Source organism: Salvia splendens, chromosome 15, assembly GCF_004379255.2.
Source record: "Salvia splendens isolate huo1 chromosome 15, SspV2, whole genome shotgun sequence".
NCBI lineage: Eukaryota > Viridiplantae > Streptophyta > Magnoliopsida > Lamiales > Lamiaceae > Salvia > Salvia splendens.
In genome coordinates, this window is record NC_056046.1 from 8,138,892 (window position 1) to 8,157,474 (window position 18,583).

The window sequence follows — 18,583 nt, forward strand, 5'->3', positions numbered from 1 at the left end:
AAAAGGTAGTATGCATATTGTGCAAATGTGGTGCGTGCAGTTACAAAATATACAAAGAATAGATGCAGTTGATATTTGCTTTTCAGATATCCCATATAGATTTGCATTGGGATATGTGTTTGCATGGTAGTTACAACTCAGGCATTTCAACGAAATCTGAGTTTGCATTGAGTTGACATAGTGAAAAAGTTTGTCTTTCCCATGAAACATTGAGTACTTCATAACTAGAGGTCCCCAATGTGGCGAACCAGAGGGTGAAGTTCATGGAGATCAATACCACCACTAGGGTGTCAAAGGAAGCTCAGCTTAGAGCTATCAACATCTTGGAGATAATCTCCACCAGCAGCGGCTCAGCTAGTTTCTTTAAGTTCGGGCAATCGGGTTCTTAATAGGGACACAAACTCAATAAGGCTTGACCCAAACCCATTAATTTCGTGCGGATTCATATCGAATTGTTGTATCGTGCCAAAAATTGTCAGCCCTACCCACAAGAGCTTCTCTCAGCCATGACAAAGTGCTCGAACTTGAAAAAAATTAGTATGGCAGTTGTTGGTGGATATCATTTTCAAGATGTTGATAGCTCTAAGTTGAGCTTCCTTTGACACCCCAGTAGTGATGCAGATCTCCATGAGCTTCACCATCCGTTTCGCCACATTCTGGACTTTCTCTATTGCCCATCTTCACATACACTAAAAAGGAAAATGGAACCATGTATTAAAACAGATCAACAAGGCCACTTCTTTCTCTGAAAACCAAAGCATTATAATTAGATCTTCTATCTGATTCTCGACCCCACATGTCTGGTGCATTTAGACACGGTGAAGAGCATGACGTTTTGATCAGCAGGTGCCGTGATGGCCGTGTACTGAGACCAGTAGGCAAGGTCATGAACAAGCATGCCATCAACCCTTATCACAACAAAAGGTCATGTTATATGTTGTAAAGGTGATTTATCTTTTAATTGTATATTAATGTTGCTATATGCCTCACTCCATAATCTATATTGTTCAAATGCGGTGCGTGCAATTATAATTAGAAAAGGTAAAAATATATATTGCTCAAATGCGATGCGTCTAATTACAGCTAAAAACGGTATTTAGTATAATGTATATTGTGCAAATACGGTGAGTCATGTTACAGCTAAATAAGGTATAATGTCCATTTCAGTGTCCTTAATTTTTCACTATTTTCATAAATGTCTAATATCACAATGGAATTTATCTCCGCAATGTAGTTTCAACTAAATAAGGTTTCAAGAATATAAAGAATGCATTGCGTTGACTTACACGTATCGAGTATGTGGAAGGTTTATTTGTTTACTGTGAATCATCGAATGTTTCATACAAAATAAAAATATTACATAGGTGATGTGAATCAAATTGTACATTTTTATTCCCCTAACTTTATATGATTTATCTAGTTTGATGCTTGCAAAAGTATATTTTGTGGTGTAGGAAGAGGAATAAATGGTGAAACAAAGAATGAAGCTCGGATGGTGAAAAGGTTGTGCAAAAATTCCAGCAAGTCCTAGAAATTGGCCACCCGGTCGGGTGAAGTTGTGGAGTTAATATTCCACCCGGCCGGGTGAGATTCAGAAGGCGCGAGAGTCAGTAAGGGTCGAATTTCTATCACCCGGCCGGGTGATTTTTCAGTTGTAAAATTCTACCCGGCCGGGTAGTTCATTGATTCTAACTGCAATATTGCAGTTTTGTGTCAGAAGAAAAGAATGGAGAGAGAGAGAGTGGATGGGACGTTTGAGACAGAAAGAAATATAGAAAAAGAGGAAAAAAGGCTGCAGAAGGAAAAGACATGGCAGTTACAAAAAGTAGGAGAGGAAAGTTTAATTTGAGTATTTTAATGCCCAAAATATTGGGGATTCGGGGGAGAGACGTTTTTTGGGAGACAGAAAATAGGAGAAGGAAGGAAGAGGAGAGAAGAGGAACGAACGATCCAAACTCCATCCCGGAGGAGATCATCCATCATCTAGAGTTGGAGAACACCACGAAGTTTACGGTTCACGGTTCTTTTGGTGTAATTCATTTTAGTATGTTTGGCTAGATTTCCTTCGTTGCTCCGAATATGTTGTAGGGTGAATTGCGGATAATTTGATGACTTTTATGGTTCAATTTATGTGTGATTCTTGTTTATGAATTGTTTAATTCTTCTACTAATCTTGAGACGTCTGGATAGGTAGAATTTTGTAGCCATTATTCTATTGCCTCTTTAGCATAGATTTTGGTCGTACTTATATGCAAGGAACTCGAGATTTGATACTTGTTCAGGGAGATAATCTCGAGTGGATCGATAGTTTTCATCTTTAAATTTGGTCTAGTGTCTGCTGCGCTTCCGCGTGGGCATTAAGTTAAAATGAGCTAATTATCGTGTTTGACAATTGAAGAAGCTAATCTAAAGCTTGCTACGCGACCTAGTGGTGGTGATAGGTTAGTGAGTAGAACTTGGGAGACGTGTTCAGCTTATCCTAGGTTTACAATTATCTTGAAGTGTTCAGCGGATAGGGAGCGTAAAACAAACTTAATCCTCTTAAACATAGTCTTGATCATAGTAGTCCATCGAGGTATCCCAATTCATAAGCCCGAGACATATTGGAGCAATGATTTCTTCTTATCCTCTATTTTCTAAGTTTTGTATTTTTGTTTATCTTTTTGTGTTTTATCTTCTCTTTATCAAATTTTAGTTTTTTAATCTCAAATTAAATAACCTACGCCTCCTTGTGGTTCGACACTCTTTTACTACAACTACATCTGTACTCTTGCAGATAGGTTGTAATTTTAGAGTTATTTTTATTAAACTTGTGTGATCTTGCACTCGATATTTGGACTCGAAAATTACACATCAATAGGAATGTAGTATAGTTGATGTTGCTTTTCTCATAGGATTAGATAAAGATATACTGTAAATAATAATAATAATAATAATAATAATAATAATAATAATAATAATAATAATAATAATAATAATAATAATAATAATAAGTTTGGATGGTGTCGAATTGCTCTCAAGATCCGTACATATATGGGAAATGAAACCAACCGATAGAGAAACTCAAGTTTCTAAATTTAGTTTACTGATAATAAGGTTTATTTCATGCACTGACTTTTGATTATAATCTCATCAATTAGGAGAGATAATGCACGAAATATGTGAGTTTAATGTGCAGGAGAGTCACTTGACCAAACAAAGGCGCAAACTGATCAAGCAGATGCATATGGAGCAAAAATTCTACCCAAATGTTCAAAAGAAGAAATATTTCAAGAGTGTTGGCGTTGCATGAAGTACAAAGAGGGGACAAGACCGGAGAGTGATGATAGGGATGAACAAAGGGTTCAATGAGCTAAGCGTTTAAGAATAGAGGGAAGCCTCTTCAAAAGAAGATCAAAGTCATTATCCCTGCCCAACATACTAAGCCTAGCATAGTTGCTAGGGCACCCGAAAGTCTTGCCTCCTCGCACTCGAATACTCTCCTCCTGCATCACCTCCTCCAGATTGATGCCCACTTGGGCCTTCATCCATGCGTAAGCTATTCCAAACAGAAAATATCATACACTATTATTCACCAACGCAAATGTACAAAAGTCAAACAATCACTAGTCTTTCTTTACCTGGAGTGCAATGAAGAAAGTCGGTTTTGAAGTTGCAGTGTTGAGGAGGGAAATTGGGAATTTGCAAGACATCAATTCCCTGAAGAGCTTCTCTCAGCTTCTTCCATCGCTCAGCCATAACAAACTGCCCGAACTCGAAGAAATTACTCGGGCAGCTATTGGTAGAGATCATCTCCAAGATACTGATAGCTCTGAGTTGAGCTTCCTTGGACACCCCAATGGTGCTGATCTCCATGAACTTCACCATCCGCTTTGCCACATCCAAGTCCTTCACTATCGCCCATCTTAACATAAACAAAAAAAAAACAAAATGAAACTAACCACATATTAAACCACATGCCATCATCGACAAGGTCACTTCTTGCAATGAAAACCAAAGCATTATTAGATCATTTACCCGATCCTTGACCCCGCGTGTCCTGTACATTTGGAGACGGTGAAGAGCATAATATCGTGATCAGCCGGATCCGTGATGGCCGTGTACTGAGGCCAGTAGTATGCAAGGTCATGAACGAGCATGCCATTGACCTTATTCACAACAGGGCCCCTTAGTTCCCCATCAGGATTGTTGGGGGAAGTGACCATCTCGATGTAAGGCTGACTATCATGGTCGATGTAAACATGAGCATCACCACCCCACTTAAATAGCCCTGATCTCACATAGTCTGATATCTGCGGATAACACTGCAATCAACAAAGACTTAATTAGATCCAAATTAACAACAGTATGAAACAATCAATGACAAACATTTCAACTGATGAGGATTTGAAGACTGACGGAGTAGAAGGGAGCCGCGGACACGACGTTGATGGGGCTTGGGAGGTCAAGGGGTTCAGTGAGGGCGTAAAGGGCTGCTTGGATGAGCTGGCTCGAGCCGTTCCCCACCACGATGTGGCGACCTTCCACAACTGCGTTTCCGACCAAATTGTGGAGATTTTTGATTTCTTGCTCGAGTTTAGGGAGCGCATACCAGCAGAAGCTCTTGGGGTTGGTGAAATAGCTGAGTAATATGGATGCAGGGAGAGTGATTTTGAAATCATCGCCAACTGATTTCCAATAGGCCTCGTACATGGTGGGATCACCCCTAACATTATTATTCGACATTTCTTTAATTTGTCCATATATAAAGAAAAAACGCACACATGAAGCAAAGAAAACACACATTGAAGTAGCACACAATATGTGAAAAACACATCAAGAATTGGCTAAAAATAGAGTGTGTTAGTGCGTGCATTCACACGCAAATGTAGATAAAAAAACACAAACAGTAAAAAACTAAATTGAACACTCCTATATACATTAAGACATAATGCTCACCGCATGCAACAAGTAAAGAGAGCTCATAAAACAAAAAATAGCAAAAATGAAGAAAAATAAAAACAATGCATACTTATCAAAATCGAGCATAGGAACAGGTTGAAGGTTAAGGTTAGTGAGGATCGACTCCGTAGTTTTGATAGCTTCAACCTCAGCGGCCACCGCCACCGCCACAGCAGCCGCAGCAACAGGTGATGGGACGGAGCTTTGGATCACAACTGCGGCGTCAATGCTCACCATTTTTCCTTCTTTTTTTTTCAAATAAAATTCTAACTTGGTTGATTTAGTTTGCAGGGTCTCTCTCTTGACACAATTTTCAGGGCTGCTTGATTCCCTATTTATAGGGGTTGCATTTCAGATATTTTACTTTAACGAAGACTTATGTAATCAATGATTCATTTTTTTCTAGCGATATTTAATGCTTTTTACCTTACTTTTATGGTATTTATTCATTTTTGCTACATGGGAATTTAGTGAAATATGCCGCTCTAACTTGTTGATACATGGGAATTTAATGAAATATGCCGCTCTAATTTGAAGTCATGACTTTTTTTTGCCAGGAAAAAGAAAACAATGATGGATGAAGAGATAACAATTAACAACAAAAGGTCATGTTATTTTTTGTTAATGTGACATATCTTTTGATCGTATATTATATCATGTGCCTCACTTCTTTGATACAATATTAATATTATCTTTATGTTTAAGATATAATCTAGTTTTTACATGCTTGATTCCCTATATAAAGGGGTTGCATTCAGATTCCATTATAATAAGTTGTAGTATTTGTTGTTTTCTTTAAATATTTTGTTTTGACTGAAGACTTACGAAATCTATCCAAAGAAGCATTTTTTTCAGCATTATTTAATGCTTTTCACCGAAGTTAGATGCTTTTTATTCATTTTTGCTGTACTGGAATTTAATGCAATATGCCACTGTAAATTGAAAGCCATGCCTTTTTTTTTGCTAGGGAAAAGAAAATGACTATGGAAGTGTACATGACTGTGGATGAAGAGATAATAACAAATTAAAAGGTCTGTTACTTTTTTTATATAAATTAAGATTTAATTTTTAATCGTATATTATGCTATGTGTATGTAACTACAATATTATCTGTATGTTTAAGATTTAATTAGTATACATGCTTGATATTAATAAGATTTATATTATGATATGGTGATATATTCCTTCCGTCCGCCAATAAATATCTCATTTTCCTTTTTTTCATTTCACATTTACCACTTTTAACAAGTGGTCACTACATTCCACTAACTCACTCTACTCACATTTTATTATAAAATTAATATAAAAAAGTAGGATCCACATTTCATTAACTTATTCTACCACGTTCTTTTATAAAGTCTTTTTTAAAACCTGGACCGTTCAAAAATGTGATATCTATTGGCAGATTATGTTAGTGGTAATATGAGAGTTTAAATATATAGGCTACATGGTTTCTTACTTTCTTTACTTCAGTTAAGGTGTACATTCATGTTCCTTAAATATATACTAGTACTGCAATATACGATGTGTATGAGTAATAATTTTGGTCAAACTTACTGCTCTCTACGTCCCAAAAATTTTGTTCACACTTTAATCGGACATGAGTTTTAAGAAATGTAATGGAAAGTGAGTTAAAAAGTTAGTGGAATAGGGGTCCACTACTAAATATGATAAAAAAATGAAATGTAAATTTCGTGGGACGAGCGAAAATGAAAAAATGTGACAAACTTTCTAGGATGGAGGGAGTAACAAATATATTTTCTATAAAAAGTATTTCATTTTAAATAGTAATACATGACACTTTAATAATTCATACTCCTTATACAAAAGAGAGAGAGCAGTTATAATAATAATAATAATAATAATAATAATAATAATAATAATAATAATAATAATAATAATATTGCATTGGGATATGTGTTTGCAGGGCAGTTACAACTCATGCATTTTAACAAATTCTGAAAATGCATTGAGTTTACATGGTGAAGAGGAGGTTTGTCTTTTCCTCTGAAACATTAACTGCTTCATGACAAGACAAAATATAGATAGGAATGAAGTAAATTGAGGTTGCTTTTCAGATTTATAATTTCAGTTACAGATTCTCTCCTTTTTTGATAACCTTTTTTTTAAGGAATGCTATAATTTTAAGGAATATAATTTTAAATAAGGATTAGATAGAGCTATGTACGCTTTTAACTTTGGAGACACTATGTTTTAAGGAATATCATTTTAAATAACTGAAATTTTCTATTATTTCTAATGAGAGAGTTGAACGATGTGTACTGTTGTTATCTTCTATTACCAAGGAAATAGTTTCTATGTTAGAAAGAAATAAATTATTTATTTTTTTATTCGGTCATGTTTAATTGTCAGGATTCTGTTTAGAAAAGTAATCCAACTCCTTAATTTTTAAATTCTTTTGTTTGCTTTGATTTTTAATAAAACTTGGAAAATAAATTGAATCTTAAAAACAAGGAAAGTAGTACAACATTCCACGAATCTGAACTTTTCGTAGGTATTTTTTTTTCAGTTTTAGGATTCTTACATTTTAGACATTTAATGGGGTGGACTATAACTTTATACAATTATTATTATTATTATTATTATTATTATTATTATTATTATTATTATTATTATTATTATTTTGTTATTATTATTATTATTATTAATTTTTAATAATTTAAAATTATTAATCATACTTAATTTCAATATAATAAATAACTATAATTACAATAACATTTATAATAGTAATAATGATTGAAATTATGAATCATAGAACTATAAATTAGTATTATTATTTAATAAATTAATAATTAATCAACAAAGTCATATTGAAATTTTAATTATATATTATATTCAATTATAATATCAGTGAAACGACATAAATAATTTATTTACTATTATAGATTCATGGTGTGTGGATAATGATTGCTCAATAATATAACGGTATAAACAATGAAATAGTTTGTATGTTAAAAGACATAAATTTTCTATAAGTGATACAGAAAATTTATGTCAAACTGTAACATGATTTCGAGCTTGATTCAAATTATTTATATAATTTTTAGTAAAAATATATTTTTTTTTCTAAAATTTACAAATATTTAAGTTAAAATTTCAATTTTTTTCAAAGTGCTGCAAAATGATTAGTATGAAACTTATTTTAAATCAATTAATATTTATAAATCAATTTTCAATGTAAAATGTTAAAAAAAAGTTCGATTATGTACGTACAATTATGTACGTTTATCAGACCATCCGCAATGGGCGGACGATGGCACGCCCGATGGCGTGCATCGTCCGAGCCATTCATCGTCCGCCCCCACTGTGGGTGTGTGGCATAGGCCGCGGACGATAGTCGCGGCCTATGCTTCGGGCGCGACTTAAACCGCGGACGATGGCCATCGTCCGCGCCATCGCCCGCCTCATTGCGGACGCAGCGGACGATGGCCATCGTCCGCGGCATCGTCCGCCCCATTGTGAAGGCCGCGGACGATGGCACGCGGTTTCGTTTTTTTATATAAATCTCGTTTCTCATTCAGTTATGCATACGAACATATCGACTATCTCTCAACATATTCTCTCTCAACATCCAACGAAAATGAATCCCGGCGAAGACACCAATAGTTCTAGTTCGTCTGATTCCGATCGTTCGATTGACGAAGCATTAGATGCAGCCGTTGAAGAGGCCATGGCGGCATGTTATTCGCAAATGCAGCGCGAGAAGGCGGCGGCTGCAGCGGCGGCTGAGCAAGTCCATCGTCCTATTCGACCTAGGACGTATGTCCGACGCAACCACGAGGAAGCTCACAGGCGTCTGGTTGAAGACTATTTTGCCGATCAACCACGTTGGGGCCTGACTGTTTTCCGCCGCCGGTTTCGAATGTCGAGGTACTTTTTTCTCAGCATTGTTCGTACATTGTCTTCACGTGAAGAATACTTCACGTTTCGGGAGCATGCTATCGGGAATTCGTATGTATTTTGTAAATATTACAAAATTGATGATGTGGCGCGCCATAGGGAGCGCCTTAGGGCGCCCACTGCAGGCGGAGAAGGAGGAGGATAAAAATGCTGACGTGGCGCGCCTTAGGGCGCCCCACTGCCGATGGTCTCACTTCCCTTTCTACTATAGATGCGTTGCGTGTGTAATGACTACTCAATTAATATATAAGGCCATCCACAACGCTGTTCCTATACCGTTCCTATACCGTTCCTTAAACCACTATTTGAGGGCCCCACTGTACTTTTTTACTCCATTCCTTAACTAAAGAACGGAACTTGCAACCCTCCGTTCCTTAACCGTTCCTTAACCGTTCCTTAAATTACTATTCATTCAATTTCATTTTTTTTTCAACCCAATTCAATTTAAATAAACACACTTTATTAAAAAACAAACACACTTTATTAAAAAACACACAACATTAAAAAAAATTTAAACTTTTAGAAAAATAAAAAGCACACAATTAAAATCCTAAAAAAATAAAAAGCACACAATTAAAATCCTAAAAAAATAAAAGTACTCAATTTTAATAATTTCATCCGCCAAAATTTGCCCAAATGTGCTCAATTAGATCCTGTTGGAGTTGGGTGTGGGCACTAGAGTCGCGTGTCCTTGCACGAATAGATAACCATTCTTGTATAGACGGATGCGATCCACTTCGAGGCGGACTACTTGCGGTTGAGCTTCCGGGGGATTCGTCGTCGAACCAATTTTCTGCCTCGGGTCCTTCGTCTTGGACAATCATGTTGTGCAAGATTATGCACGTATACATGATGTCGACCATGTTTTCCATGAACCACGTACGAGACGGGGCTTTGATGATGTTGAAGCGCGCTTGGAGAACCCCTAACGCCCTCTCCACATCCTTGCGAGCAGCCTCCTGCTTCTGCGCAAAAAGAGCCTGCTTTGGGTTCGCAGACCCACTGCACGTCTTCACGAAGATAGGACACTTCGGGTAGATGCCATCGGCGAGATAGTACCCCATTTTATAAAGCCGGTTGTTGGCGACGAAGTTGATGGCCGGCGTTTTACCATCCAAAACTTCGGTCAAGAGGTCGGACTGGTGGAGAACGTTTACGTCGTTGTTCGACCCGGGGACCCCGAAGTACGCGTGCCAGATCCAAAGGCGGTAGTCGGCAACGACCTCAAGTATAACGGTTGGGTGGGTGCCTTTGTGGCCGCTCGTGTATGACCCCTTCCACGCCACCGGGCAATTCTTCCATTGCCAGTGCATGCAATCGACGCTGCCGAGCATCCCGAGGAATCCGTGCACTGTTTCGTGAAGGTCGAGCAGGAACTGACAATCGGTCGTGCTTGGCCTATGGAGAAATTCGTCGGTGAAGGCTGCCCGGACGCCTTTGCAGAATTTGAGCAAGCACATTCGCCCAGTGCTGTCTCCGATGTTGAGGTATTCGTCGAACATGTCGGCCGTTTGTCCAGTCACAAGCTGGCGGATTGCTGCAGTACATTTCTGCAGCGTCGTGTGGCTGGGACGGCCGACCGGGTCGTACCCTTCCTGGAAGAACTCTTCCCGGGCTGCCAAAGTATTCGCGATGTGGAGAAATAAAGGTTTCCTCATGCGGAAACGGCGACGGAAGTACGTATCTCCCCAAACCGGGTTATCGCAGAAGTAGTCGCGTACTAACCTTGCAGCGGCTTCCTCCCGGTTACGCTGGATGTACGTACGGGAGCGTCGTTGGGGCGGCGCGGCTTCTTCGGCCTCCCGTCGTCGATCTTCTTCAAGTGATTGTTGCAATATTTGACGCATTTGTTCAAAAGGATCCATTAGTTTGATTAAATTTGGGAGAAGGAAAGCAGAGTTGATTTGAGATGAAAATTGGGGTGGAAATAGAGAGGGATAGATGTGTGTTTGTGATTGAAATGAGTATGAAATAGGAGTATTTATAGAGTAAATAAATAAAAAAAATAAAAAAAAAATACAAAACGGATATAAAAAAACGGTCACATTACCGTTGCAATTTTTTTTTTTTTATTAAATTCGAATTTTTTAAAAAAAAATTGAATTATTGCGTCACTGGGACGAAGACCACTCGCGGGGCAGTGAGTGGGCTTCACGCGTCGAATGGGAGGCCGCCACGTCGCCTCGGCGCGTGGCGGAACGTTTCGTTCCGCGTTCCTCCGGAACGGAACGCGGCACGGCATAGGAACGGCATGGGCACGGAATGGCGACGGAACGAAGCCCGCAACGCGTGCAGCCGCGGAACCGTTCCGCCGGAACGGCATAGGAATCGCAACGTCACAGCGTTGCGGGTGCCCTAATGGTATAAAATAATATTATCTATCTTTTGTCGAGAAATTAGACAGGTTATATTGCACGCCCAGTCCAACAGACAACTAATAACGGCGCAAATGTTGAAACTGTGTTTATGTCTAAAATGTCGTCCGACAATGTTTAATGATAACAAACATTTTCCATCATTTGTCAAATAACTAGTTTGTAGGTCATAAAAGTCATCACTATTTCTATTTTGGAATTAGTGTGTGTATATAAAAAAGATCCCAGGCAACGTTTAAGAAATAAATACTTGCTATCTCCTTCAAAATTTGTCATTTATTTCTATTTCCGTTCGTCCTTAAAAATTTGTCACCTTTCACTTTTACCATTTTTGGTAATGGACCTCACATTCTACTAATTTATTCTCCACTAAGTACTAACAATACTATAATTATTTTTTCTTTCTATCTTTCTCTTACTTTCCCATTATGTATTAATTCTCGTGCCGTCCCAAATATCCATATTTTATGGAATGGAGGACGTATTATTTTTTAACTTTAATTTGGAGATAAAAGTAATTATATTAATCATGCTCCATTATAATAAAATTTATGTTAAAAACAACATAGCAATAAAAAATTTACATTTAAAATTGATATTAATAAGAATTAAATGCTAGGTTCTTAGGGCACTCGCAATAGCGTCAATTTACCTGCCCTACGCGATCCGCGGATTTATCAACGCTATTGCAGGGAGTTGGACGATAAAGCCGCCAAGCCACCCACCCTTGGGATACGGCGTGCCAATCGGCGCTATTGCAAGGCGTTCCGCCTGCGAAATCGCCCTTGATTTAAAAAAAATTAATTCCTAATTTTTACACTATAAATACCTCACTTCTCACATTTCATTTGCCCTCTCACTTTAGTCACATATGACATATCTCTTCCTATTTTTCCCATTTAAAATGAATCTTGACAACGTTGATTTTATTGGTGCCTTAGAATGGGCCATGTTGGACCATTGAAGCTTTATTTATTTATTTATTTTAGTTTGCTTCTCGTTGTACTTTTTTCGGCATTTTAATGTCACAAAAAACTCTAATATTGTGTTCTTAAATCTATGTTATTTTGCTATTTTACTTTATTTAATAACATAAAATACAAAAAATTAAAATGATGTGAAATAAATTGGGGCGGATTTCGGGGGCAGAATTTGGGACCCTATTACAGTGCTGGAGCTGGAAGATAAAATCCTAAGGAAAAATTGGGATGGCTGGATTTTTAGGGCAGGTTTATAGAACACTACTGTTAATGGCCTTAGAACAACATATGTAGTAGTTAAATCCAATATTTCAATAATATTGTTCTCTCTACTAAGCAACAATATTGTTAGAAAAATGGCTATATGTAAAAGTAGTAAATGGAAAAGATACCATATGTGGTAAACAACAAGCAACTATACTTGCTTTCCTAGCCCAGCTACACAAAAGAGAAAGAAAGAAGATAGAGAAAGAGAGAAAAAAAAGAAAAACTATCCCAAATTTATCTCTTCCAAGTCTCTTCTTTCATGATCTATTGACTTAGTTGATTCGGCATCGTCGGCTTCTTCCTGAACGCGTGCTTCCTGCATCGCTCAAAGATGCTGTCGTATATCAGATCAAACTGAAGCCCTGCCCTCTCACGATTCACAATGAAGAGGATGTGATCGCCTTCCACGATCTTGTAATACCTGCAAACCGCGTCTCATGCATGATTTAGTCGGAACATGAAGTAATGCAGCTATGAAATGTAGAGTAGTACTATGAGATATCTGATACTTCATCCGTCCCTTAAAAATGTGCAGTCATGTCAAATGAGAACGCAGGAGGCTCTAATATACGTTTATTCAAGTATAATCACATCCGAAGAAGCAAGAAAGAGGATGAACATTTGAAGATTGGATGTAAAGGGGAGGAGGGACGAACCATAAGCCTGGTTGTAAAGGCTGGCACTCGGAATCTTTCACCACAAGGTGATTGGGATGCTCAACCGGGAGGCGAGGGTGTGTCATGGATATGGTGTTGAGCGCCCCATCATTGTCCCACCACTCTTCATCTCTGTAAGCAAACTCACCATATTAGGCCATAACTGAGTGAATCTTAAAAATTGCAATGACACGAAATGAGAGTAAACGAGCATGATCTGCTCAGCACTCACCGGTATCCCTTGTAAGGAGTGGGGACGTCAGGAGGGTGACGCCACACACTCATCTGCAAGACTCGGATAAATAGCAGAGGGTGTATTCCAAGAAGGCCAAAGGGGACTGTGAAGCCCATGAGTTTCCTCGTCTGTTTGGTGGCGTAGCTGAAGTAGTACGTGTCAGGGAACGTCTGTATATTGCTGTTCAACCTGATCGACCCTTGGATGGTGAGATCAGGCAGAATCCAGTCCCCGGATGCAAAAGGGCCGGTCTTACCCATGAGGCAATTAACAAGACCCCATATGCCCATTTGCCTCCAAGACATGTTGAAATGATCAAACCCGAAATTGTAGTAGTTCTTCAGCCACGGGATGTCAAACCAGTCGTACAGAATCACTCCTATCCTGCACAGCTGCAGCAGGCAGACGGGCTTCAATGACTTTCCGTCTTCTGGCCTACAAACAATCAACGTTTTCAAGAAATCAGGAACTAATCAATAAGGTGGGGATATTTAACAATCAATATTGCCTAAAACAGACCAACGATAGTATTCAGTGCTTACATATTCTCTACTCCATAATCCCTAATGCAATCAACAACTCAACAATGATTTCAAGCTCTTGAAATTAAGCATATGAAGAATTATAGGAATTCAGCAAGAAAGTCTATCTCATAGCCATTTTACTCATTGCAACAAACTTCATAAAAAGAACATAATTAATGTGTGCAAGATTACAACAATGTCGATTACTTACTGAATTCCATCCAAATATGCTCTCGTTGTGCCATTGAAAGCACCAGACAACGACGTGATGCTCAGCACCCAATTTGGAGAAGTATTCTCATATCCCTTGAATGCCTGAAATTGCACTAAAACTTAGCAGCAATCCAAATTTGAGATTGTATTAGCATTCAACTCCTAACAAATTCATCAAAATTACACCTTATCAGCAAGCATTTGCTGCAAAACTCGGATAACTTGCCCCCCGGCCGAATGCCCCACAAAGTGGATGGGATTATCCTCATCCCATTCAGGGTAATGCCCTACACATCAGAAATTGCAATTACAAACATCAGACAAGAGATCAAAATAAAGATGAGAATGATAACTTAAGCCCTCAATTAAAAATTTCACCTTTCTCATAAACTCTACCAAACTGAGAGTGCCCACAAGCCTTGCTATGTTCCTCTCCATAATCAACTTGCCCTCCTTTTAGGTAATAGAACAATTCTCTAGCTCTAAATCCGACATTCAATCAAATGCACAAATCAACAACCAATCAAACCAACACACTACATCTTAATCAAGGGGGGTATTTTTTTTAAACATTTTGAAGCAAAACCAACCTGTCATATATGCTAGTTAATGAGCCTAAATCAGGGACAAGAGCCCTCTCATCTTTTTTCTCAGCTCCAGCAAAATAAGACAAGCCTCCTAGTTTCTGTAAATTTCAGTCATCCAGATTCAATCTTGAAATGCATGAATCATCACAAAATCCTCAAGAAATTTTAAAATCTGCAATCTTATTGCATACATACCCCTTTCCCAAAGCCAAAGATGCCATGAACTAGCACAATTGGGGGCAAATCATCGGAATTGGTGGATTTCTGCGTTACAACCTCATCATTTTGCAAACCACTGGCCAAATTAGGCTTGAAAAACAAATCATTTATAGTTTGAGAGAGATCGCCAGCCACAGCCGTGCTAAATATGTAAAATCCAAACAACAAATGCACCAAGGAGCTCACAAACAGCTCCAATAATTGGAGAGTTGATACCCACCACCTAAACATCCTCTCTCTTTCTCTCTCTCTCTCTCTCTCTCAAGAGAAATCTGTGGGTGCCAATGGGCACAGAGATGAAGTAAAAGCAATGTCTTTGAGCCTTCTGCAAGAGAAAGTCAAGAGAAGGCTCACAAACATAAATAAAAAATCAAATCTTTAATCAAGAAAAGGCCCTCTCAAGAATCTAGAAATGAACAAGAAAGAGGTGGGAGAGAAATTCTTGAGGGACCCTTCTTGTTAATACAATGTAATGGTGGAATGAAACGAGTTCCTTATTTAAGGCATGCATAAAAATTGCATCTTTAATTTCAATTTCCCCCCTCTTTCAGACTTTCCAAAATAAGTCCCTCCACAATATCCTCATGGCCTACCTTTCACCCATTTTCTTGTTTCGTCAAAGCTGCTTCATCCACCAAACTCTCTCTCTTCTCTCTCTCTCTTCGCTGGTTAAGAGTGATGCACGTGCCCTGTATTTATCGGGTGACAGAGATTTCCCCCAATTGCAGGGACCCCACAGAAATTGAGACAAATTGGGAAACAAGACAAGATTCTAAGAGTATCCGCAACGCGTCTCGTTGCCATCTCTATCTCGTCTCAGCGAGACGAGACGGCATCGAGACGGCGTTGCAGCTCCGCGTCTCGTCCCGGTCTCGACGAGCGTCTCGTCCCAGCGAGACGGATGGCGCGCTGGTGCTAGGCGTGACACCCACTCGGGCTCGCGAGTGGGCGTAGTCACTACTGACACAATAAATTTTTTTAAAAAAAATCGATTTTAATAAAAAAAATCATAAACGGTCATATTACCGTTCAACGGTCATTTTTAAAAAAAAAATCTTTTTTTACTCTATAAATACTCCTCTTTCATGCTCATTTTACACATAAATACACATCTATTCTTCTCAAATCATCTCCATTTCCTCTCCAATTTTCATCTCACCTCTTCAATTTTCATCTCAAAAATGTCCGGCGACGGAAACGAGGACGGCTCCGGCGGATATGACTTGAACGCGTTTGGCGATTGGGGGGCATGTAAAATGTCTTGGGTGGTTCCGGTTCCGATTCGTCAACGCTGGGCACCCAAGGCTCGTCGACGCCGGCGGCGTACCAACCACCCCATTATGATGTGGATGCATACGCTCGTCCCTCCGCCCCGCGGTATGGGCAATCACAGAGATTATCCCAAATTAGGGAGGATTTTCCGGATGAACCCAATCCGGAAGGAGGACGCGGCGGTGGAAGCTCCAGGGGTCGCGCATTCAACGCCGTGGAGGAAGAGGAGGATGCAGCCGAGGAGGAGGATATAGGCCGTCATCCATACAGCCAGGCGGACACGATGACTCTGTTCAACGCTTGGGTCAGCGTCTCGTACGATCCCATCGTCGGGAATCAACAAACCCATAAGGTCATGTTTGGTTGCCAGGATTCTGTCTGGGAAAGTAATCTGATTCCTTAAATTTTAAATTCCTGTATTTGTTTCTGTTTTTAATCAAACTGGAAAAGTAATCAAATTCCTGAAACAAGGAAAGTTAGTACAACTTTCTAGGATTCCGAATCCTAACTTTTCTTAGTTATTCTTTTTCTCAGTTTTAGGATTCTTACCTATTTAATGCAATATAGTACTCCCTCCGTCCCCCAATTTGAGTCACTCTTTTCCATTTTGGGCCGTCCCCCAATAAGAGTCACTCTTCCCACTTACCATTTTTGGACATCAAAATTACTCTTCATTACATCAAAAGTCAAAGGGGCCCCACATTTCACTACCTAACTCCATTTATTACACTACACATTCAAACTTTTCCTTAAAACTCGTGCCGAGTCAAAGAGTGACTCAAATTGGGGGACGGAGGGAGTATAGTTTTATCATCATCATCATCACCATCATCATCATCATCATCATTTATAATTATATAATAATTATCATAAGTATAACTATATTAGTAATATTTATATTTAATTTTTATTATCATAATAATAATAATAATAATAATTTATTAAATAATTAAATATAATTATAATTTTATAATAATATAATAATTATTACTTTATAAATTAGTAACTAACAATAAAATTGTAGTAAAATTTTAAATTATAAAATTTATTCAATTAAAAATTTAGTAAATATAATAATAATAATAATAATAATAATAATAATAATAATAATCTTAATTATTATTATATATTATGATGTATAATCCATATTTAAACTATACATCGTAATAATTAATAAAATAATATAATTATTATCATTTGTAATTAATAATTTATTAAATGATACATAGTATTATTTTTTATAAATAAATAATGATAAGTATATTTTTAGTTTAGTGTTTAAATCAAATATAAACTTTAAAATCTTGATATTTCCCAAACACGGAAAAGTAAAGTTATTAGGAATCATATTCTCGGGATTCATTTTCCCAGGAATCTTTAGGAAAAGGTCACCGCCACCTACAACGAGAACAAGCCGGCTCGGTCCCGCCACCGCACCCTGAAGATGCTCCGCAGTCATTTTGACCGCGTCGACAGAGATGTCAAAATTTTTTGCGGCATCTACAAGAATGAAGCAGCTCAATACCAAAGCGGAGCCAATGGAGCCGCCATTATGAGAGCGGCTTTGCGAGTCTTCTTTGACACAACGACAAAGAATTCAAACATGTCGATGTTTGGGAGGCCGTCAACGACGTTGAAAGGTGGGCTGGCGGTGTCCAGTCCAGCCAGGGCTCGAGCTCGAAGAGCACGAAGCACACGGCGGGTGGCCAATACTCGTCTAGTGAGGGCGGGTCAGGCAACGCCTCACAAGAGGTTGAGGGCACGACCACCGATGCAGGGGGCTCCTCCCGTGGGCGCCGTCGGCCGCAAGGGACCAATGCGGCGAAGGTGGCTAGAGTGAGGAGGGGCCAAGGCGAATCAAGCCAGACGGGCTCGGTCTCGGGCTCGAACACCCTATTGTCCATGTACTTGACCGCCACGATGGCGGACACTTCCCGCATGATGCCTTCACAATATCAAGCCCATCTTGCCGGAATTGAGTATATGGCAAAACAAATTGGTATTCCGCCTCCAGGTAGCTTGAGTGCATCGCCACCGCCTTCGGGGGATGATTCGCCGGCGGAGTAGTTTATATAATTTCTATAAAATTGTATTTTAAATTATGTAATTTTTATTTTTTTAGGATTTTAATTATGTGTCTTTTTTATTTTTTTGAATTTTAAGTTGTATTTTTATTTTATTTAATGAAGTGTGTTTTTTATTGATTGTATTTGTTGGAAAAAAAATAAAAATGAAATTGAATGAATAGTTAACGAATGAGATGGTTAAGAGACGGTTAAGAGATATAGGGTTACATGTGCTGTCTCTTAGTTAAGAGATGAGATGAAAAGTACAGTGAGACCCATGAATAATGAAGAGATGAGACGGTTAAGAGATAGCGTTGCGGATGACCT

General features: G+C 38.5%; 2 protein-coding genes across 2 annotated transcripts; both read right to left on the bottom strand.

The window, feature by feature from the left end:
- Nucleotides 1-3,210: 3,210 nt before the first annotated feature.
- Nucleotides 3,211-5,083, bottom strand: LOC121768026 (tryptophan aminotransferase-related protein 1-like). Its single transcript, XM_042164368.1, has 5 exons — nt 5,012-5,083; nt 4,399-4,705; nt 4,018-4,304; nt 3,621-3,904; nt 3,211-3,538 (listed from the first exon to the last, which is right to left on the bottom strand). The coding sequence occupies exons 1-5, from the start codon at nt 5,026-5,028 to the stop codon at nt 3,345-3,347; spliced, it is 1,089 nt and encodes a 362-aa protein (XP_042020302.1). The 5' UTR covers nt 5,029-5,083; the 3' UTR covers nt 3,211-3,344.
- Nucleotides 5,084-12,508: 7,425 nt separating this feature from the next.
- On the bottom strand, nt 12,509-15,576 carry LOC121769489 (lipase-like). The gene is made up of 9 exons (XM_042166309.1): nt 15,512-15,576; nt 14,895-15,243; nt 14,703-14,797; nt 14,491-14,594; nt 14,299-14,399; nt 14,111-14,214; nt 13,373-13,810; nt 13,141-13,272; nt 12,509-12,905 (listed from the first exon to the last, which is right to left on the bottom strand). The coding sequence occupies exons 2-9, from the start codon at nt 15,147-15,149 to the stop codon at nt 12,749-12,751; spliced, it is 1,386 nt and encodes a 461-aa protein (XP_042022243.1). The 5' UTR covers nt 15,150-15,243; nt 15,512-15,576; the 3' UTR covers nt 12,509-12,748.
- Between the last annotated feature and the right edge of the window lie 3,007 nt (nt 15,577-18,583).

Coding starts and splice junctions, on each gene's coding strand:
- LOC121768026 (XM_042164368.1), bottom strand. Junction 4,305..4,398: donor CCGCGGCTCCCTTCTACTCC/GTCAGTCTTCAA, acceptor TGTTGATTGCAG/TGTTATCCGCAGATATCAGA. Junction 3,905..4,017: donor CACGCGGGGTCAAGGATCGG/GTAAATGATCTA, acceptor GTTTATGTTAAG/ATGGGCGATAGTGAAGGACT.
- LOC121769489 (XM_042166309.1), bottom strand. CDS start 15,149: ATGTTTAGGTGGTGGGTATCAACTCTCCAATTATTGGAGCTGTTTGTG. Junction 13,273..13,372: donor ACTCCTTACAAGGGATACCG/GTGAGTGCTGAG, acceptor GTTTGCTTACAG/AGATGAAGAGTGGTGGGACA. Junction 12,906..13,140: donor CCTTTACAACCAGGCTTATG/GTTCGTCCCTCC, acceptor CGCGGTTTGCAG/GTATTACAAGATCGTGGAAG.